This window comes from Muscardinus avellanarius, assembly GCF_963383645.1.
Source record: "Muscardinus avellanarius genome assembly, chromosome: 1".
Classification (NCBI taxonomy): domain Eukaryota; kingdom Metazoa; phylum Chordata; class Mammalia; order Rodentia; family Gliridae; genus Muscardinus; species Muscardinus avellanarius.
The window spans coordinates 105,095,032-105,118,396 of record NC_137786.1 but is presented as its reverse complement, the minus strand read 5'-3'; the positions used below and the strand labels follow the sequence as shown (position 1 = coordinate 105,118,396).

At 42.0% G+C, this 23,365-nt stretch overlaps 1 protein-coding gene across 3 annotated transcripts in view; it reads right to left on the bottom strand.

The window, feature by feature from the left end:
* Positions 1 to 23,365, bottom strand: part of ARHGAP26 (Rho GTPase activating protein 26) — a gene marked incomplete at both ends in the record, with an annotated part of 441,415 nt that overhangs the window by 200,081 nt on the left and 217,969 nt on the right. For all 3 annotated transcript variants that reach the window (XM_080697772.1, XM_080697773.1, XM_080697774.1), the window contains one exon: positions 6,790 to 6,826. In XM_080697772.1, the coding sequence (XP_080553898.1) occupies positions 6,790 to 6,826 (37 nt within the window). The remainder of the gene's footprint in view (positions 1 to 6,789; positions 6,827 to 23,365) is intronic.

Genomic DNA, 23,365 nt, shown 5'->3' with positions numbered 1-23,365 from the left:
CTTTCTTCCTCTTTACTATCTGTACTCCCACTTTTGCCTTTTTTTTTTTTTTTATGGTACTAGGGATGGAACCCAGTGATATTCTTACCTCCAAGGCCTAATTTTATTCTTTATTTTGTTTTTTGTTTTTGTTTTGCTCTACTGGTGATGGAAACCCAAGGGCATTCTACCTCTGAGCGACATCCCCAGCTTTAACTTTTTATTCTTTTTTTTTTTTTTTTTTTTTTTTTTTGGTGGTACTGGGGATGAAACCCAGGGGCCCTCTACCTCCGGGCTACACTCCAAGACCTATTTAAAATTTTTTTTTATTTGGAAACAGGGTCTCTTAAGCCAGCTGAGGCTGGCTTCGAACCTGCACGACCCTCCTGTCTCAGCCTCCCAAGCGTGGGGATTATAAGCGTGCGCCACCACACCCGGCTTTTATTCTTTATTTTGAAACAGGGTCTCACTGAGTTGCAGAGGGCCTCACTAAGTAGCTGAGGTGGCCCACGACTGCGATCCTCCTGTCTCAGCCTCTCAAATGCTGGGATTACAAGCATGTGCCACCATGCCCAGCTATTTTATTCTTATTTTGAAACAGGATCTCATTGAGTTGCAAAGGACCTCACTAAGTAGCTGGGGGCTGTCTGCGAACCTCGAGCCACCCGTCTTAGCCTCCCAAACACTGAGGTTATAAGCATGCACCACCATGCTTGGCTTGCCTCTTTCTCTTAGGTGAGAGTTTGGGCAACTGAAGGACCCTGTGTCACTGGTGCGTATTCTTGACATTTTAGGAGCAACCCCAGGGAAGGTTTTCCGCTGGCAGCAAAATCTATGGAGAGTGGTCCACAGGGCTGGCAAGAACAGCAGAATGTTTCTTGAATTTAATATTTAAGGATTAACTTAACCAAGAGCATAATGGCCTCTAGGATGAAAACTAAAAGGCCAATCAAGAATTTGAGTGGTCTGAATAAATGGAAAGACATTCAAGGAGTTTGAAGTAGATGCTTTAACATTATAAAAATGTCAATTTTCCCTGAAGTTAATCCATATAACTCAATGTAATCCAAAATGACAGTTTTATTTTTTGAGGAACTTGCTAACTTTATTCTAGAAGGATAAAAGTCCACAAATAGCTAAGCCAACCCTTAAAAAGAAGAGTCAAAGGAGGAGACTTAAGCTACCAGTTAAGAAGACTTGACTCATCATCATCATATTAAAAATAGGAGAATGTTGGCACAAAAACAGCTAAGCAGACAAAAATAAATCAAATAAATAAAAAGCTCAGAGGCAGAACTCAAATATGCAAACCTAACATAAAAGAATCTGGCACCACCAGATTCTTGGTGCAAAAAATGGAGGGGGACAAAAATAGAAAGCTTAATAGATGATGGGAAAATGGATTCTTTCTATGGATAAAAATACAACTGAATCTTCATGAAACATCACATACAATGTGACAGATTAGAAACCTACACGAGAAAGACACACACGAGAAAGATAATAGAGGAAAATGTAGGCACACATCTTTGCGACGTGAGCCCAAAAGGCCTTCTTTGAAATATGACTGGAAAAATGATAAACCAGAAAGCAAACTTTTTTTAAAAAAGGTCAATATGAGTATATAAAAATTATAGCATTACAGTCAAGGAAGCATGCCACATATAACAATAATCGATAATAAGAGGGAAACCTGTATTTTTAAATGTTTAAAATTAATAAGGAGCTGATATCTCTATATAAGAAACTTTATACATCAATAAGAAAAAGATGGCACTGACATAGAAAATGGGTGAGGAACATGAATAATAGGCAATTTACAGAAGAAGAAACCCAGGGACTAAAGGGTATATAAACAGGTATTCAAATTCATTAATTATCAGAGAAATGCAAGCAGAAACAATAACAAGCTATCATTTTATATATTAAAATGATATGTATACAGTGAGAATTGGCTGAAATGGAGAGATTCATCCATAGGGCTGACGGACCGACCACTTTGGTAAACTTAAATCTACACACAGACTAGCAATCGCAATTCTCCTGGTGAGTGTAACCCAAAGAACTATTGACACAGAAGGAGAGAGATGTTCACTGTGGTTATGAAAAATTGTAGGTATGAAGAAATAGAGTGTATCCTTGCAGCAGCGTGCGTTAGCACATTAGCCTCAGCAACTTAGTGAAAAACCTTAGCAAAATGAGACCCTGTTTTAAAATAAACAGGCTTGGGGTATAGTTCGTAGGTAGAATGCCCCGGGACCACAAAAACATCCCTCCTGAAATAAAAAAAAGACTACATCCTTGCCCAAACAGACACCATAGTAGGCAGCAGTCAGAAGGCACAGTCTTAAGGCACAGAGAGTGATACAGTTAGCTCCTCACACAATGCAGAGGGGACAAAGAAAGATCAGAACAAGATATGTAATCATTTATAAAACTTAAAAACACAGATATAAAAAACCCATAATTTTTCTAGTAGTGCATTATGAAAGTACACATTAGTATGGTGGCTTATAGGGGAGAAGAAATATGAGTAGGGGATATTATTAAAATGGAACAAATGAGGCCGGGCGTGGTGGCACACACTTGTAATCCCCGCACTTGGGAGGTAGAGACAGGAGGATCGCACAAATAAAATATAAAATAGGTCTGGGAGTGTAGTCCGGAGGTAGAAGGGTTTCCAGGAACCCTAGTACCACCAAAAAAAAAAAAAAAAGGAACAAATGAAGAAGTAAAATGAAACCACACCAAAGAAAGAATGAATGGATAGAAGGTCCTGTGAGACAATGCACCACGGACAGGGAGTCTGATCAATTCAACCCTCTACATCTGCGGTCAAAGAGAGAATGGAGAAGAATAGAACAGAAGGAAAAGGTTCTGCAGAGAAACACGCAGGTATTTATCTGCTAGCATCTTCTCCCAGGCAACTGGACCATTTCGAAAATACTAACAAACACTTCTTATGAGCCTGTCTTATGCCCCACAGGCAAAGTGTGCCCTGGGAGAAACTTCAGGATGAAAGTAACAAGTTCATGAGTGTCCCCAGTGGGATTTCCTTTTGCTATTTGTGTCTTCAAAACCTTCTAGCTCTGTGATAAAATGTTTGCATTCAAACTCTCATCAAAACATTTTCTAGAAAACAAAAATGTGAGACATATGGGATTTGGGCGGTAGACGTTTGGAATCTGGTGCAAAGAGCAGTGTCCACTCTTAAGTTCAAATCAGATTGACTTTTAACCTTTAAAGGAATTTAGATTATGACATAAAGGGAAAGAGGGCTGTAGAACAACCCAGGGCAATAGCGCCACCTGTGGCAGGAGGATGGGCCCTATAAATGAGTGTGGGGTGAAACTGCAAATCATTGCAAAGAGACAGGGCGAGTGCATGAGCTTCACAGTGACTGAGGGTGAGGAGTTGCATGAAATAGAAGACGGGTCCTAAGACCCATAAGATAAGACAGCAGCAACCCAGACAGACCCCTATCCTGGTTCTGCCAGCCTGAGAAATCAGTGAGTAATGCCCTAGAACAATAAAACCTACACCTTAACTATTTTGAAAAAGTCTCCAATACGTTGTAGCCCGTCCTTCCTTCTGGCTAGAGGAAAGGGTAAGCAATAGAGGGAGCACAAGCCGCCCAGAGCCAATTCCCTCACTCTGCGCACAGCAGGATTCCAGAGGCAAAATGCAGGACAAGTGTCTACGTATTGTTCTTTTATTAAGGGAGGTACGGTAGCCTTCTGTTTAATAATAAAGACTTAGGCTTCAAGGCAAATTTTAGACTAAATTTTGTTCTCTGAGTTTAGTAGCCTCAATTGCTCATCTATAAAGCAGGTAAAAAAAAAATCTCCTGAGGTGTTACAACCAGTAAGTGGGCTAATATATGTGATATATCTCTAGTGTCTGATACACAGTGAGTGATCACTAATGCTATCAAAAATATATGCTAATTGTAGGCGATGAATACTACAGAGAAATATTTAAAGTAGAAGGGTGATGTCTCCCAATAATCTACCTTCCAACCTGATTTAGAGTTTGATGATAAATGTACTTTTGGACTTTTTTCTATCACACATATGTGTCAAAAACAATTTATTTTAGTGTATATATTATTCTATTGCATTTATTTATTTATTTAATTTATTTCTAGGTACTGGGGATTGACTCCTCTGAGCTACACTCTCTGCCTTTTTTGTGTTTTGTTTTGAAAAAAGATCTTTTTAAGTTGCTAAGACTGTGCCCAAATCTGTGATCCTCCTATCTCAGCTTCTCAAGTACTGGGATTATAGGTGTGTACCACCATGCCTAGCTCTATTTTTATTTTTTAATTTTTTGCGGGTCTGGGGATGAAACCCAGGGGAAGTCTACTTCTGAGCTACACCCCCAGCCCTATTTTTTATTCTTTATTTTGAAACAGGGTCTCACTAAGTTGCGGAGGGTCTCACTAAGTAGCTGAGGCTGTCCACGAATCACAATCCTCCAGTCTCAGCCTCCCAAATGCTGGGATTACAAGCGTGCACTACCACGCACAGCTTCTATCTTTTTAAAAATTCAATTAATAATGTACTGTGTGTACCACTTCTGTAAACATATTAACATCTCCCTTGTTCTTTTTTTATTTTCTTTTTTTATTTTTAGTGGTACTGGGGTTCCTGGAAACCCTTCTACCTCTGGGCTACACTCCCAGACCTATTTTATATTTCTATTTGGAAACAGGGTCTCTTAAGCTAGCGCGGTTGGCTTTGAACCTGCGGGATCCTCCTGTCTCCGCCTCCCAAGCGCGGGGATTACAAACATGCACCACCATGCCTGGCTCCCTTGTTCTTTTTAAAGGCCACATACTAATCTATAATTTATTTAACTGGCTTCCTATTGGATATTTACCTTGTTTCCAGTTATTTGGTATTATTACCAATGCTTCAAAGAATTTCTTAGCTACATAAACATCTGAAAATTTTAGGAAAAACTGTTGAGTCAATGTATAGTCACCTTTTAAAGGCTTTTCATACATATTTCCCACATGCATTATAGAAAAGGAAGAATCAGCCCAAGTACCCACCAGTGGAATCTTTTTGAATACAATCTTTCTTATCTTTCTGCACTAAAGCAGGAAAAAGCAGATTCATCAAGTCAGAAGTTAACAAAGTAAACTTCTGGCCAGAGGTCTCCATTCACATGCACTTCATGTCCATGGCTCTGGGGTCCTTTATTATCAAAGCAGTGTACCCCAGGTTGGGGTCTGGAGTGGGCATCAGTTAGTTTAATCTGTTTTTGTTTATCTAGTAGCTCAGCCTGCTTGTCATCCTTCCCTCTTGTCTGGGTGGCTTCCCTGACTTCCCTCTGGGAAACTACCCTGCTCCCATTTCATGCAGAACTCTAAAAACCATCAGCAGAGGTGTATTGTTTTCCCTAGGTGGGCATGAGCTTGAGCAATTTGATGGTATATTTCCTGGGAATCTGAATCCTCAGAAGAGTGAGTCAAGGACTACAAACAGTTTAGAGTTTATCATCCTGCAAATAGCACCAGAAGATCCTCTCTCTTTTGGTTCCTGACTTTTGTGTCTTCAGCTCTGGACCTTATCTTGAGTTAGGTTGTAGCTTTCTCTATTTCTTCACTAATAAACTGTTAGTTTTACGTACGTTAGCCAGAGTTGATCTCAGATGCTCTAAAACATTTCTGCCAGATCATGGGAGTGAGGATTATTTCGTTTCCTTTATCATTTACTTGAAATTTTCTTTGTTCAATTTTTGAGAAGAAAAACAAAACAAAACATTTTCCTGCTATCATAAAGGGCCTCTCAACATATCAATAGCGGCATTTCAATGACTTAATATTTTATATTGTTTAAAACTCATGGTAAAACCTGTATTTCAGAGGAAACAAAAGGAAAAAATCTGTTCTATAACGGTTTCACTAAGAGAGAGAGAGAGAGAAAAGAAAATTATCCTTTAGTCTACCTGGAGAGGCACTGTTCTGTTCTATTGATTTTCCTGACACTACTGAAATTCATGGTAAGGCCACCATTGAATTGTTTCCAAGTAGATCTGACAAACTAAATCTAAAGCCAAGGGGCAGGATTTCCTTTGTACTCTTGTAGCAACCTGGAAGGAATTTGTTTCTTCTCCTAGGCACCAAGGAGATCATCAGCCCAAACATTTCACCAGGAGGAGTTTCATTCTAATCCCAGCACCTCTACAAGGTTCCAGGTGCCCTTGGAGATCAGGATTAACCAGAGTCCTCAGAGGCCTGCAGCAGGAGAAATGTGTTGTGCATGCTACAGAGGCTGTCCAGGGACAATGCCATCAAAGAGGGACAGTATTATGTTCACCATCTTCACCCCTTCCTCTCCAAAGAGGCCACAAAGAAAACAGAGTCAGTAAGCCATCATCGAAGATAGTTACAGCTTTCCGAGTCCTTTGGACAGACTACGCATGAGGCAAGGCTTTCCCACAGCATAAGGTTCTTAGAGTGTGAGGTAGTCATGGATTAGATGACTTTTAATGGTATTGAAGCTGCAGCTTTACGACCTAGGATTAAGGGACAGAACGTACAGGAGAACACTATGTAAAGTGTGAAGAGCCACTGAAGCGCGAGGCGTCATTACAGTCTAAACAGCCAGGCTCAGTGAGGAGCCCCCGCAAGGTCCATGAGAGGGGAAGTCCGGATGGAAGCATCACAACACTCCACTCACTAGAAATGGGGCCAGCCCAACATGTCCACAGCACCTCCTGGTGGCTCATCCCTGGAGCAGCAACTTCTCAAAGCCCACTCCCAACCCCGGCTGCAAAAAACCACCCAAGCAGCATACTTACTTCCTTCGCTCTGACTGTCTTTGTTGGAGTTGTAGACCTGGAAAAGAGAAATAAAAATTCACTTCTGTACATTCTATACACCCTACAGGTTCACTGCAGAAATTTATTGCCTCTCCCTTTCCCTACTTCATACAATAAGATGAATGGAGGCAGTTTCTGGCCCCCACATATGAATTTATTTTGTGGTACTGGAGATGGAACCCAGGGGCATTCTACCTCAGAACTACACCCCCAACCCTATTTTTTATTCTTTATTTTGAAACAGGGTCTCACTGAGTTGCAAAGAGCCTCACTAAGTAGTAGCTGAGGCTGCCGGAGAACTGCGATGCTCCTGTCTTAGCCTCCCAAATAGTGGGATTACAAGCCTGCGCCATCACGCCCAGCCAAATAGGAATCTTTTAAATAACTATCTACTCCCCAGTTTCCCAGTTTGTACATCAGCTGTTCTTAAGTCTGCATGCATCAGAATCACCTGGGGAGCTTTACTGTAAAAAACAAACAAACAAACAAAAAAACCCCATCCTTTTAAAAAAAAGCAAGCTTATTTGCATATATAAATAAAAAGGAGAAAATTCATTAACTGTGCACCAGGTGATGTGCTAAGCAATTCACAAGAATTATCTCACGTAATCTACACAACAATTCAGCTTGGCAGAGCTGTTATTATCACTGTTTTACAGCTGGAGAATTTGAGGCATACAGAGGTTAACTAAGGTCTCACAACAAATTAGAGGCAACGTCAGGGCAAGGGTACATTATAAACTGTTGAGTGTTAATACTGGGGAATTGTACCAGCCACTTTTAACTCTATATTCTTTTGTAAATTTCAGTGCTATAAGGATAATATATTACATTTCCCATAAAACCTTTGAAATGATTTATAGAAGTCATAAAGAGAAAGTGGCCCAATATAGCATAGGAGAAAGTGTCTCACTATAAAACAGAGAATGACATGCTGCAAGGGTCAGCAAGATTTTCTGTAAAGGTTCAGAGAGTAAATATTTCAGGCATTGAGAGCCAAGAGGCAAAATTACTATTAAGTACATACCTGCATGACAGTAGAGAAAATTTAATTTTATAAAAGTTTTTATAAAATTTGAAATATAATAATCAGGCATACATTTTAAAAATAAAAGTCTATTAACCAGAATGAGGAATCAAAGTTGTGTTGGTTTAGGGGAATTAGACCTTTCCTTCCTTCCTTCCTTCCTTCCTTCCTTCCTTCCTTCCTTCCTTCCTTCCCTCCTTTCTTTCTTTTCTTTCTTTCTTTCTTGGTGGCAGTGGGGTTCCTGGAAGCCCTTCTACCTCTGGGTTACACTCCCAGACCTATTTTATATTTTTTTAATTTGGAAACAGGGTCTCTTAAGCCAGTGAGGCTGGCTCCGAACCAGCGCGATCCTCCTGTCTCTGCCTCCCAAGTGCGGGGATTACAAGTGTGCGCCACCACGCCAGCAGAATTACACTTTTCTAAAAATAAAAAAAAAAAAAGAAAGAAAGAAACCAAAGCTGCACAGACACTTATTGAAGGTAAAGGATAATAAAAACAGGTTTGTGTATGTGTAGAGGATGGTCTATTAATAAATAGGCATCTGTGCCTACACTTAGAATTTCTAGAGATTAAGAGTCAAGAGATTCTGATGGTAGCCTGTATTTCACCACTGATCACTCCATTTGGCTGAACTTTAGTTTCACCACCTACAAATGGAGTGATGTTAATTCCTTTGTCTACCTCTCCCAGGGCTGCTGTGAACATCAAATCAGACTGTGAAAGATAAATAATCTGAAACAGCACAAGACAAATTTGGGCTGTACTAGTGGGAAAAGAACCACTTAACCATTATAAAATTTGTGGAAAGAGCACAAGTCACCACAAAGTGTAGGTAAAGGCTGATAGAGAGATTGTATGACCATTTCTTTTTTTAGTACTAGGGATTGAACCCAAAGGAATTCTACTTTTGTGCTTTTTATTTATTTATTTTTTTTTTTTATTTTGAAGCAGGGTGTCAGTAAATTGTTGAAGTTGGCCTCCAACCTACAATCCTCTCAATCTCCCAAGTCCTGGGATTTCAGGTATTGCACCACCATGCCTGGCTGGTTATGCTAATTTCTACATGTAACAGAGGGAACACATCTGTCTATCCCCCCCCCCCAACAGCCCATTTTCTATCACCTGTACAAATGAAAAACTTGGGATAGATCATGGTTCAAGTGGAGCTCTGCACAGGACTACCAAAGGGTCTGAGAAAGAAGGTAAGACTCCACTAACCAAATGTGTATTCCCTTTGCTTCTCTGTATTTTTCTCATGTGGCTATCAAACAAGGGATACTGGTTTTGAAAAGTCTGAACACCTCCTGAATGGACAGTTCCCAACGTTATTTGCAATTCATTTGTGCAACGTTACTTGCAATTCATTTAACAAACTGAGAGCCTGTAATGGGCAGGCAATATTTTAGGTGCTGAGAATACAGATGAACAAGACAGCTATGATCTCTGCTCTCATGAAAATTTCCAATTAGTGAAGAAAAGAGAAATAAATGAATACACAAGTATGATTTATTCAAATACTGATAAGTACAATGGATATGATCAGTACAAGAGGGTACTGTGGGCACAATAGAGGGAAAAGCTTCTCTGGAGAAGAAATATTTGCATGCAACCTGAAAGATGAGAGCAGATCTTCTGGGAAGTGCTCAGCAAGTCGCTGAAATGGAGAAAGCAGGGCCTTTTTGAGGAAGGGAGGCCAAAGTGATTGGTGATCAATGCAAGGCAGAGAAGGCTAAAAGATGAGGACAGGGCAGAAGACAGCCACCCAATTCTGCAGATCCTTGTGAGCTGAGTGAAACGGGGAGCCAGGCAACAGCTAGGACCAGAGATCCATGATGACTAACATTCCATAACTTTGAAAGTTGGGGATCTGGGGGTGCAGGAAAAGAAAGCATATTTTCCAAGTTTTTTTTTTTTTTTTTTCGGGAGCCATTGTTGACCACTGCATTTCTTCCATTCAATTCAAGCATACTATCCAAGAAAATGTGTGCTCCTCTTTATAATAGCAAAAGCTAGAACGAATAGTAAAATTCAGGGCTTTCAGAACCTCCTTAATTAGGAGGTGAGTTCACATCAAATTATCTCCTTCAAGGTTTCCGAGGTCTCGGGAGACCCCTTCCTGGAACACCCAAGCATTCCCTGAACTGGGCAGGCATAATCAACAAGCCAAAGGCACCAAAAACATGTGCTTCCCAGTTCTTTGAGGCCATGTCATTAATCTCTGTCTGGTTTGGGTAAATGAGCCAAAGAGAATGAGTTTGGAAATGAGGTTAACAAACCATGCTTGCCAGGACTATGTGACTGCACAGCCCAAAAGGGAAAGGGGGGGGGTGTCGATCACAAGCCAGGTGGTGGCGTGGAAACAGCACTAAACAGGACAGCTCTGTTTACTGAGCACTGACCAAGTGCCACATGTGACAACATCTAATCCTTGCAGCACCACATGGATTGGTTCTAGTGTAACTCCCAGTTTACAGATATGGAACCTAAGGCCCAGAGAGGTTCCATAGGACCCAGGGCTGATAAGCAGTGTACTATCCTATCTTGCCTCTACCATGATGTTCCAATCCCCTTTACCTTTCCAAGTGATGGCAAATGCACACGGCCACCAAGCCACTTCAGCAGGTGGCATTATGGTTCATAAATACCTCCTATAGTGACAGAATCAAAGGGCATCGAGTCATCTTCTAGAAATGTTTTGTCTGCTCTGAGCAATCATTCTTCTAGCATTCTCATAGCTGCCCACTAGCATCAGACTGAGGCTCAGAGGCTGGACCAATGTCCTGGAATAAGAGGTCTCTTTAACCATGGCTTTGTCTTACAACAGGTAGCTCCATCTTGGGTGCATATGTTTTCAGGCATGCCTCCCAAGGGCTGTCTTTACAGTGTAGGACTCAACTCTCCAATACCAACTCTAGTAGTTAATACACCTCCTCAACCACCCCAATTAAGCTAAGTCTGCCTGTCCTGCTTAGCTCAGTTACCCCAAGACCTGGCCACATTAAAGCATCTTAGCTCTCTGGCTTTGTGTTCTTTGATGTAGCTATGTTCTAGTTTCTACTGATCCTGAACATGAAGATTTATTTAAAACCCATTCCAATAAATATTTGTTTTCTAGTGTATGCTTCAAGAGAATTGAAATTACATGTGCTTACTCTTTTATCAGGGTCCACTGGTCAGTCATCATGAAAAGATTTCAACAGATATAATAATTTAATAATAGTGATGCCCACAGAGACCTTGCTGTGTGTCAGAAACCACGCCAGACACCATGCCAAGCATCCCATAAGCATTCTCTTGATCAGTCCTCACACAACCTAATGTCATTACTCCTGTCGCTGAGATGAGAAAACCGAGGCCTTAAAGAAGTGAGGTCACCTGCCTCCAGTAAGGTAGCTAGAAATGAAAGGAATCCAGACAGGAACTCCCACAGTCCGGAGTCTAAGCACGTAACCACCCACCACATGATATGTAAAACACTGTGATGCTGAGGATGATAAAGGCGATGAGCTTTTGTGGGCAGCTACGGCAAAGTGAGTCACTAAAAAAAAAAAAACAACGTGCCCTGAGTCACAGAGAAAATGAAACTGGGAGTGGCCTTTGGATTCCAGCCTGAAGCATATACCACTCGTCAGTCTATGCAAGCAGTTGGCAGCTAACTTAGAAGCAACATTCCATATTCTCCCAAAGCACCAAGTTCTACCCCAAAGATAAACTCCAGGGCGGGAAAGCAGGTCTTTGATACAGATGGCAGGGCACTGCAACTCCATGAGCGCTCGCCCAGCAGCTACAATGAGAATACAATTTCATAAATCAAAGGAGGGTGCAGAAAGCCTTCCTATGCTTCCTCTGCACTAAGATGTGATTTTGCAATAAATTCTGTTCACTGCTGAGCCAATCCAATTTACATGTCCCTAGAGAATTAAAAGAGAAGACACAGAGTCATTTGGATTCCCAGAACTTTTCTACGGGTAACCTTTATTACCATTATCCAGCCGTACTGAGAAAGCACAGAGAAGCACTTTTTACTGTATAAATTAAAGGCATAAGTAAAACAGTAATTACGTGGAACAATTTAACTTTTTTCTTTGACACAAAGCTGCATTAGCATGTGGCCATGTCACACTCTGGATCAAAATGAAGGTATCAGAAAAATAGGCAGACTGAATTAAAACAGTGCTCCTATCTAAACTACACTGTTTTACCTGAACTCATTCCCAAACTCTCTGATTCCCAGAGGTCTCTCCTAAACAGCCAGGGATGTGGAAGCCCCTCCCTCATGGCTGTTTCCAACAGACCTGGAATCATGGAGACACAATAAACAGACATCATGAAACACGGCACAGGCTGGCTCTGCACTGCTGGACACTATCTGTCCCCTCTCTGTGACTCAAAAGGTCCACATCACTAGAACTTGAACTTTTAGATAGTTTCCCTGTCTGGTGACAGATTAATCCAACTTCACCACCTATTAGTTATGCGTACTTATCACTTAACATGTCCAGACCTTGGTTTTGCCATCTGTAAAAGGGGATGCTGGGCTGGGTATACTGTGTAAGCACAGGCCTTGGGAGGCTGAGAGAGAGGATTACAGGTTTGTGGCTGGTTTCAACAACTTAGTGAGACCCTGTTTCAAAATAAAAAATAAAACAGGGCTGGGCATGTAGCTAGGAGGTAGAATACCCTTGGGGTCAATTCCAGTACCACAAAAAAGAGGGGGGATGCTGATATCCTAACCACTGAGAGTTGTTGTAAGAATTGAATTGAATCATGGATATAAAATATTTTACATAGAGCACAGAATGCAAATTCTGTGGCTCACAGAGTATCCTATAAAGATTAATTTTCCTTCTGATCATCAACATTATTCACGTCTTTCCTTCTCTTCAGACAGTTTAAAAGAAAAACCTCTCTTGGCCAGGGAAGGTTAACCCCTGCCGGGTAAATGGCTAAGGTTGGGGATGCAGCTTGAGGGAACCAGTGTATTGGTCTCATTAACATTTTATGTCCCAGGACACTACCAAAAAACAAAGGAAAATGAAAGGAGACAATCTAAAGCCAGCTAATTTGGAGTGACGATTCTCAATTTTTAAAAAAAATGCAATTAATCATAAAAATACCATCCGCCATACAACATTTTCCCCTACTTATTATGTGTCAAGCACCACACTCAGAATTTACATGAACTATTTTGTTTCTGGCTCAAGCCTAGGGGGTATTACCAGGGCCTCTATTTCACAGCATCATGCAGGTTAACCTTCCAAAGGTTACAGAGGTGACAAGTTATACAGAACCAGGATTTGAACTAGGCACAGCCTTAAAGAGTAGAGTCAATCACTACTTCATACAACTTCCCCATCCAGTCCTGATTTCCAGAGGAAAAATAGCTCAATAGTTAACAAAGAAAATAAATGAGCTAAGAAGTAATTAAAACAGCAACAATGCAACCATTATGTAAGAACAAAATTTCCACCCAATTTAAACATAACACTAATTCTACAAACTTCCAATGAATACAAGTATGGCAGTAGTTGAAAACCACAGCCAGCTTGAGACACTTTAAAATTTCCCCCCAAAAATCCCTCCTAAACACTATGAGCACAGAGAGAACTAACCAGTTTAGCCCAAGACCATGTGGCAGGCAAATTTCTCAACAGAGTACCATGTTAGAATAGTCAGCAAACTCAGCCCACTGCAGTGGCACATGCCTGTATTCCCAATACTCGGGAGGCTAAGACAACTCAATAACTTTTGTGAGACCCTATTTCAAAATAAAAAATAGGACTGAGGGTATAGCTTAGAGATAGTATGCTCCTGGGTTCACTTTCCAGTACCAAAAAGAAAAAGAATACTGTGAAAAGAAAAAGAATACTGTGAAAAAGAAAAAATAATTTAAATGACTTTAAAATGCTTGGAGTTTATAATGCATCTCAACATGAGGGGCGAAGCTTGGGCGTTAGGTAAGCAAACTCTAGTAACTGGTTAAATTTGAAAACTCTTTTTTTTTTATGGTACTGGGGTTCCTGGAAAACCTTCTACCTCTGGGATATACTCCCAGACCCACTTTTATATTTTTATTTGGAAACAGGGTCTCTTAAGCCAGCAAGACTGGCTTCAAACCTGCCCCATCCTGCTGTCTCTGCCTCCCAAGTGCGGGGATTACAAGCGTGCGCCACCATGCCCGGCAATTTGGAAACTCTTAATAACACCCTTGAGAAGTCACTAGGAAGATACCCCAGGTCTGTGGAAAGCTGCCCATTAAAACCCAATGAATTTGGGGGTCAGGAAGACCCCTCTTCATGGGTGTGCAGGCCCATACACTTGTTAAAGCTTTCAAGAAGAAAATGTATGTCAGAGGCCTACAGGGATAAAATGACTTTAAAATGCTTGGAGTTTATAATGCATCTCAACATGAAGGGCAAAGCTTGGCCGTTAGGTAAGGCCGCCCCTTCCTCCCAACAGAAATGCATGTATCTTTCTGACACTCTGTACTCCAAAATGATATAAAATTACAATGTGCAAAAAAGTTTCTGTAACAAATAAATAAACAAATGAATAAACAAACAAACAAACAAACACATAAATAAAATCAAGAGGATTAAAATAGAAAACAAAACACCTCCATGTTGGTTCAGGAGAACAAGGCATTGGCCTGACAGGCGTGCTTAGCCAGCCAGAGCTACTATTTCTAGGCAACTTATTGTTCCCAACATCTTGAAAAGTCTCTAGGAATCTTTACCTTACAGAAGAATAAAAATACAGAATTCAGGTCTAATTGTGAGAAAATAGAGGGCGGGTTTATCTTATTTGGCATAAATGTTGCTAACAGTTTTAGAGTTCACATTGCCACAGAAGAGTTCTGAAATGAGGGCCAGGGAACAAATTACTGTCCTTGATGAGACTAAATCCCCACCCTCCTGCAATCAGAGGTACCTTTGGACTCAGGTAGTTTTTTGGGAAAAGGTCCAGCAAAAGATGACCAAAGGACTGTGCTCCTAAAGCCATTTGGCTAGCCTTCTGACAGCCCCTGAACCCTTCTTGCGTACTAAGACAACGGCATATTAGTGAAGGAAATCATTGCTTGCTGTCCAACATGATTATGAAAGTGATGATGGGCACAGAAATAAGCTTTGTTTTATATTAGCTAAAGCACTGCCTGCGCTTTGAACCTATGGATATAAAAGGCTGACCTCTTTGCATTACTCCTCAGCAATACTGGAGGAAAGTGAAGGGCTCTGGACTCCTGCTCACTGTCCATTTCCCTCTTTTTCTAGGACGTCACCCTCATTTTCCTAGAGCAGCCACATGCACTCAGTCCACATATTTTGGGCAGGACTTATCCAATCTGTCTTCAAGTCTGGCTGTGTAATCCAGGCTATGTATCCTACTATGCATGTAATATGCGTCAGTCCAAATGTAGCCAGCCATACTTGCTCTTAATATTTTTTTCTTAAATCACAATTGTGGGAAACAATAACCAGAAGTTGCGATGCATGCCTATAATCCTAGCACTTGGAAGGATTGCAGGATTGAGGACAGCCTCAGCAATTTAGTGAGACCCTCAGCAACTTAGCAAGACCCTGTTTCAAAATAGGCCTTGGGATGTGGCTTGGAGGTGGAAGGCCCTTGGGTTCATTCCCCAGTAAAACGCGCGCACACACACACGCACACACACACACACATTGTTTGAAACAAGGTCTTGCTGTGTTGCTAAGAAAATGGGATGCATGTCTTCTATTTTAGTGGCCAACTCCACCACCACATAAGCAAAGCCTAAAAAAGGTCAAATGAAAGTAGAGCTATAATATGAAGGGGGACTGGGTTCCAGTGACAGCATTTTTAGAGCTTTTTATCTCAATGTATCTGTAGTTCATCCTTGCTCTTCCCGTAGTGAACCAATTAACATCCATTTTATTTCTATTTTTAAATTATGCATCTGTGACTTACATCCAACAATTACAGCAAATACAAAAAAAAAAAGTACAGAACAGAAAAGCTTATTTGAGTTTTATATGGAACTCTGGAATGAAGGGGGGAAATGTGCAATGAAGGAGAATGGAGAAAAATATTCGTGCCACCCTTGAGTTTCTTTCCTCTACCTCCCATAGCCAGGCAGTCCCAGCTTTTATCACTTCTCTGTCTCCTATATCTGGCACCTATTTCTTTTCTTTTCTTTTCTTTTTTGTGGTACTGGGAATTGAATCCAGGGGCATTCTCCCTCTGAGATATACCCTCAGCCCTATTTTTTTATTCTTTATTTGGAAACAAGGTCTCACTAAATTGTGGAGGGTCTCACTAAGTAGCTGAGGCTGGCCATGAACCTACAATTCTCTTGTCTTAGCTTCCCAAGTACAGGGATTACAAGTGTGTGCCACGATGCCTGCCTTCTGGCACCTATTTTGCATCCCCATTTCTTGTTCTACTGCACTAGGTCAGATTTTCTTTACCTTCGTACATGGGCCAGCTGCTGGCCTTCCCCTGGGTTCTACTGGCCTCAATCTCTCTTCTCTCTTCTAGTCTATACACATTGTTCCTGCAGGATGTCTCCCTAAACATCCCAACCAAAATCGACTTCCCAACCAAACAGCTTTGGTTATAGAAGAGAACTTTCCAGATATAGCAATAGCAGAGGAAGAGAGGGCAGAAGGAAGGTAGAGATGATGAAGGCGTGGTATGTGTGAATGTCCCAGTAAAACCCTTTCATTTGTACAATTAATGTGTTAATAATTAGATTAAATTTAAAAAGACATCCTCATACTACTCAGATGGATTCCAGAGCATGGGAAGTGGATTTGACCCTAGGAAAGTCGGGTAGTGCCAGGCAAGCTGTGGGCTTTGGAGGCTCACAGTGAGGCCCAGTGCTGCCACTTTCCAGCTGTGTGGCTTTAGATGATCACTGAATATTTCTGAGTCCATTTTCACATCGTAAGCAGATCTAAGTAATAATTAGCTGCCTTATGAGAGTACGGGGAGACTTAAAAACAGTTCTTATGTTGCCTGAAGGTGTTAAAAATGTTATTTCCCTCTTCCCTATTTTATAAAGATTTCCTGACTCTTTTGATGGCGGCAGACCACCCTCATCGCTCCCTTCTTGGACCTCTCACCACTCTTACAGACTGTTCTACAGAACTTACCACTTTGAATACCCTATGTCATTCTTCACTTCTATTCTCCAGCGAGATCCATTCTGATGATAGGGTCACCCTTACACTTCTGGTGTGTGTGTATTTGGGGAGGGCTTATCGAACAACTAACACAGTGCTGAGCACATATTCAGTGTTCAAGAAGCCCCTTCTGATTAAAGGGCAAGGGGCTTAAGACAGAGGCTAGAGGGGCCTCTGTTTGGGTCCTTCTCACTGGGTCAGAAGCAGGTCATAATGACCGTGATGAGCAAATTATCCTTATAGTAATGTTTTCACATTTTGAGTGCAGCTGGCACTTAACCGTACTTCTCTGTGAGAAATATCAAATTAAGCAGCTACAATTTCCAGGGGAAAGGTGACACAGCTCCTGCTGGAGCATGCAGGTTGCACTCAGACATACTCAGTGAAGGGGTGGGCCACTTATTTTAAGTCCTGCTTAATGAAACATGTACAAAATTTCTGTGGGGTTATTAACACTGATTCTCATCCTGTTCCTCCTCCCCCCAGGCTTTGACTTGTGTGTTACATAAACACTGTTGTCATAGTTATAATTCAGGAAGCTTTGTTGTTTGACCTTTAGAAAAATTCAACCTCAAATCAGGATAGCATTGACTCTCTAGACCACAGCAGACCATCAGAGGGTAGGATCTGCCAAATTCCTTCGAGCTTCTAGAAGGAACTACTGTATTTTGGGTAACAAGCAAGCAACAAGAAGAGGAAATGCTGCAGTGTTATGCAATTTCCTTGTATTTCATATTCAGAAATCCTGAAAACCCCCTATAAGCAACTTCCCCAGCTTTCAACTGCAGGTTAGAACCACAGCCAATGTCAACAAAAACTGGATGCAAAAGAGGAAAAGTGAATTCTAAGTAGTGTACAAATCAAAAAAGAAGTATTTCAGGAACATTTTCAAGGCAGCCTAAAGAGCACAAGCCTGCTGGGTGTCAAATGCACAGCTCGAGCAGATGGTGTGCTCCTGCAAGCGCATAGGGTGTGGCCAGGTCACAGCACCAGGAGTCTCAGAGCTCTTGCATTTCCTGGCTTCATGCTGATGCAACATTACAAAGTGGGTGTGAACCCACTGGACTGTCAGCATACTGCTTCCATGGGTGAGGGGAGGAGGGGCCACTGTCCCCTAGAAAAGCCCGAAATCTTAAGCAGAGAATGTCTTTACATGTTCCCTTCTCCCTCCCCCCATAGTTGCACAGTTCCATCAGCAGAACTGTTGTTGTTGTTGGTGGTGGTGGTGTGTGTGTGTGTGCGTTTGTGAAGTGCTTTGGAAAACTGTAAATGAGAAACTTCTCAGTGTAATAGGCAAGTCCCAAAGTAGGAGTTTGTGAGGCTCATCTGCTGCCTGCACAGGGCCCTGCACAGGGCCCTGCCCAGGAGAAAGCTCAGTCCAAGCAGGTCACAGCACCAGGCTCTCCTCTCCACTTGCAGGCCCTCGCCTTCCAGAGCCAAGTGGCCTTTACATAGTCTCCACTATAACCTAAGGCCAACTGAAGTCAAAGGAGCTCAAAGCATCTCCATGATCTCATCATCCACCACTGTGCCTGCTGAGATGCAGACACTGGGGAAGGAGACGTCTTCCCTTTCTACAGACAGCTGTGAGTTCAGACACTGCCATTTCTAGATATGAGTTTCCCACTCCAGATCTAGAAATATTCCTGATGCCCCTACATGTGCACGTGGTACGGGGTCTGAGAATAGCCACTCTCTATCCCATTGCTCTGGGCTGCTAGAGAAGGGGACTCCTCACTAGTAATAGCCAATTATGGTTTTAGTTTGCATTTCATTGATGATTAGAGATGTTGAACTCCCTCTCATGTGTTTCTTAGTTATTCTTAACCTTCATGTATGAGGTGCCTCTTTAGATCTTCTCTCTATCTTTTAATTACATTTTTTACGACTGAGTTTTATGAGCTCTCTTTACAGTCTCAGTATTGCCTTTGTCAAATATATGTTTTGCAGTATTTTCTACTATTGTGTAGCTTGCCAACTAGCTGTTTTAATGGTGTCTTTTAATAGGCATACGTTTTCATTTTAATAAAGCCAATTTTAGGGGTAGGGCTCCTGTTTCCTGTGTCCTGTGAAGAAACATTTATCAACCTCAGGCTGCAAAGATTTTGTCCTGTGTTTCCTCCTACAGGCTTTATTGTTGGGTTTTTATGCTTATTATCCATCTTGAATTGTTACCCTAGTTTATAAAGATAATGTACAGGTGCTTCTGAGTTCACAGCCCGGATCTGAAACTCACTGGTTGAAATGCAAATTTAGAAAGAAATAGCATTAACTCTCCTCCTTCCCCTTTTCCTTCTCCCTCCCTCACTCCCAGAAAGTTTCGATATTATATAATTGACTTATATAACCTTCGAGAGCCCTCAAGATATTAACAAAACTGACATATACGTCCTATACCTCAGCTCACAGGACAGAGGGATAAGCATGCTGAGAATCATGGTGAACTGACAGCTGTCCAAGGGCAACTTTCAGGTTGCCCTACTGGCTACATGGCTGCCTAAGCTATGTGAACGGGGAGTCCAGAAAGTGCTCAAGTGTAGTGGTTATAATCAATGAGTCACTGACTAATAGTGTGATCGTGGTCGTGTGTGTGTGTGTGTGTGTGTGTGTGTGTGTGTGTGTCTGTCTGTCTGTCTGTCTGTCTGTCTCTCCCTCTCTGCCTCTCTCCCTCTCTCTTTCTCTCTCTGGAACTTCCTAATGCATTAAAAGACAAAGATCCAAATGCCATCATTTTAAATATGCCACCATCAAAATGGACGGCTTAAGGTCCTGAAGAGCTCTCCACACACCTCAAGAGTTTTATATAAGTCTGGAATGGCAACAGCTTCTATCTCATCAGCAAACAGCTATAATGGGATTTGTTGACAAGTGCTTTGGAAAGGAGTCCAATACATTTCAGAGGGACAGGGGGAAGGACCGTGAAGGAGAGGGAGTCTGGGTGAGAAGGCTGCGCTCATTCAGCTTACTGAGTCATATGGTTTAAAGGCGACCTGGACGAAAAGGGCTGTTATGTTCACATCAAAAGAACCACGCACAGCACAAGCTTCTTCCCCTTGAGCACTAGACAGCACTTCAACCCACGCTTAGGGACCACTTTAAACAGCAAGATCCCTAAGAGAAAAAAACAAAACAAAACATGGCACTAAAGTGACCAGAAATGGGCGTTTATTTCAGCAGGAAAGCTAAAACAAGAAACAAAGCGCCTTCTTATGCACATGCACACTGGATGAGCCCAACATTCTCACCACACCATGCACGTCCACAATGACTGTGAACGTACTGAAGAGCTGACTTTAGGGCTACAGAGAAATCTTAGCAAAGAGGCAAATTCATAAGAACGAAATCATGAATAATGAGGCTCAACTGTTTAAACGTGTATATATGTATATATGTATGCAATACACACACTGTGTGTGTGTGTGTGTGTGTGTGTGTGTGTGTGTGTGTGTGTGTGTGTGTTGGAAATCAGCTACCAAATTGCCCATGGCTGCTTTTTTTGTTTTTTCTCCCTGTGTGTATGGTACTGGAGATTAGACCCAGGGGCATTCTACCTCTGAGCTACATCTCCCTCCCTGCCTAATTTTATTTTTTTATTTTGAAATGGTCTAAGTTGTGGAAGGCCTTGCTAAGTTGCCAAGGCTGACTCTGAACCCGTGATCCTCCTGTCTCAGCCTCGCAAGTGCTGGGATTATAAGCCTGTGCCACCATGCTCAGCCCCATGGATGCTTTTGTGCTACAAAAACAGTCAAGGGGTTCCGGCAGAGTCTGCTGTAGAATAACATGTATGTTCAGCTTCACTCGGTGTTGGCTGTTATGCTAACATATGGTCCCACCAGTGGTGTATCAGGAAAGCCCCATGATTTATTCTTTAGAAATTCCAAAGCTCCTTCCTTGGACCTCTTCACTTATCTCTCCATTTCTCTTTTTGCACATAATACTTGGAAATCTCCTTCTTTCCCAGGGCTTCAAACAGATGCCTCTATGCAGACAGTGGCCCGGGTCTAAAGTGGTACCCACCTCCCTCCAGGTGTCTTAGCAGCAGGTCTCCATTCCCAAATGCTTGTTCGTCATCCATCTGGGAATCTCCCCAAAGCTCAAACCCAGCATTTATCTCTCCTGTGGCCCAAGAAATGTTTCTTGAGATAGTGGAAGGGTTATTCCTTACAATTTGTGAACGAGCAGCCAGATAAGTGTTCTCTTGGCAACAGCAAAATCAATAAAAAGGAAAAAAAATATAAAAGATACATAAAGTGCACAAACCTATTTTCACATGGCAACTGCTACCTTCTCCTTGTGATTGCTCTCTGGGCCTCCCGGCCCCTCTACTGTGGAGATGATGCCACCTGAACTCATGGACAGACAGCAGCAGTCCAGCAGCTGGTGCCATGTCTAGCACTGAGTAAATGCTCAGTAAACAGTTAAGAATCGCTGTCCTAGATAATGGCATCGCTTTTATCTCAACAAGCTTGAACTAAAAGCTTAAAGTCCCATCTTTTCACTCCTGCGTTGAATTGGACGACAGTAACTGGATTCTGTTTTCGACATGGCGGCCATGTGCATCCCCTCCTCTGTGGTTCTAACACCCTTGTGGGAGCACAGCCTTCCTGCGTGGAAAGCCTTCGACTGCTTCCATGTCTGCCCTCCCCTCACCAGCACATCCTTTATGCAGTCATAGCTCTGAAGTCACTTCTGTTAAAAAAATTCCCATGAATATATCATTCCTTATAGCATAACATGTAAATTTCTCTGAGTGGCCTCTGACGAGCTCACCCCAGCATGTCCTATCCTTCTCACTCTCCCCTATGCCCAGCATTGGGCAACCACTGGCTCTTTCCTATATTTGCCTCAGGCTTTCCTGTTCAAGAGTCCTTATTTCTAGCCAGGTATAATGGTGCAGGCCTGTAATCCTAGTACTTGGGAGGCTGAAACAGGAAGATTGTAGGATCAAGGCCAGCGTTAGCAATTCAGTGAGACCCTCAGCAACTTAGTGAGACCATGTTTCAAAAATAAAAAAGACTGGGGGAATTGCTTGGAAAGAAAATGCCCCTGGGTTCAGTCCCCAGCCGCTTCCCAAAAGAATCCTTAGTTTGGCCAGGTATAGTGGTGCATGCTTGAAATCTCAGTACTTGGGGGGGCCTGAGACATGAGGATCAGATTTGAGGCTCAGCAACTTAGTGACAACCTGTTTCCAAAAAGAAGGAGGAAGAGGAAGGAAAGGGCTAGGGGAGTAGCTCAGAGTTAGAATGTGGGTTCAATACCCAGTGAGTGCCATAAAAAATCCTTATTTCTGCTAGGCACTGTGGCGTGCACCTGTAATCCCAGTACTTGGGAGGCTGAGACAGGATGATTACAGGTTTGGCCACCCTCAAAACTTAGTGAGACACTGTTTCAAAATTTAAAAAAAATTAAAAGAGCTGAGGTGTGTGGTTCAGATGTAAAATACCCTTGGGTTCAAACCCCAGTAACACACACACACACACACACACACACACACACACACACAGAGTTTCTATTTTCTTGCTGAAAAAAATCTTGCATCCATCACTGCCTATGTCCTACCTCTGTGTGTCTCCCCTAGAAAACTGCCTGCCACTCCCTTGATCTAAAATCATCGTCTCTATTTTCACAGCGCTGTGTCACACCTCACACTGATTTCTTCCCCTCTGAAGAGAAGACAAGGCATCAAATTCACCCTTGTACATCCCAGAGTATCTTGCACACAGTAGGCATTTAATAACATGTGCCTCTAATACTGTGTCCATCTAAAACATTAGCTAGAACACAGGATGAACCACGGACATCGAAAGTGCTATACATGTACCTCCCACAGTCAGCTTATAAACTTCAAAAGTGCCAATCCAATCACCTAGCATGGTGATATGACTTAAAACGAACTTAGGACTGAAGGAGTGCTTCAAACAGCAAATTGCCAATTGCCTATCAACATTTTAAGTATTAAATTACTCACTTAGAGTTGTGATCACATCAAGAAAACAAAGCAGCCAGCATCAAGGCCAGGCTTGGAACCCAAACTTCTGTACTCCCAGCAGCCTATCAGCCATGGGAAAGCGAGCTCTCTTACAGTGTGGCAGGTCACATAGTCTCTGCAATAGCAGCTGATCTCTACACACCCCATGTGCTTGGAAAATCACTACTGTACTTCTTAAGGCATCTCGGAGCATCTCAAAGAAGAAGCTCTGAAATAATAAAGTATTCAATAAATAATGTTCAGATAACAATAACCATTTGGAAGATGTAAGGCTCTACCTCACATTACGTTTTGATGCCAAAATAGATTCCACAGAAATGCTCATCTTAGAATGAGGATACACTCGAGAAAATATGGAATGCATACCACAGTGAAGAG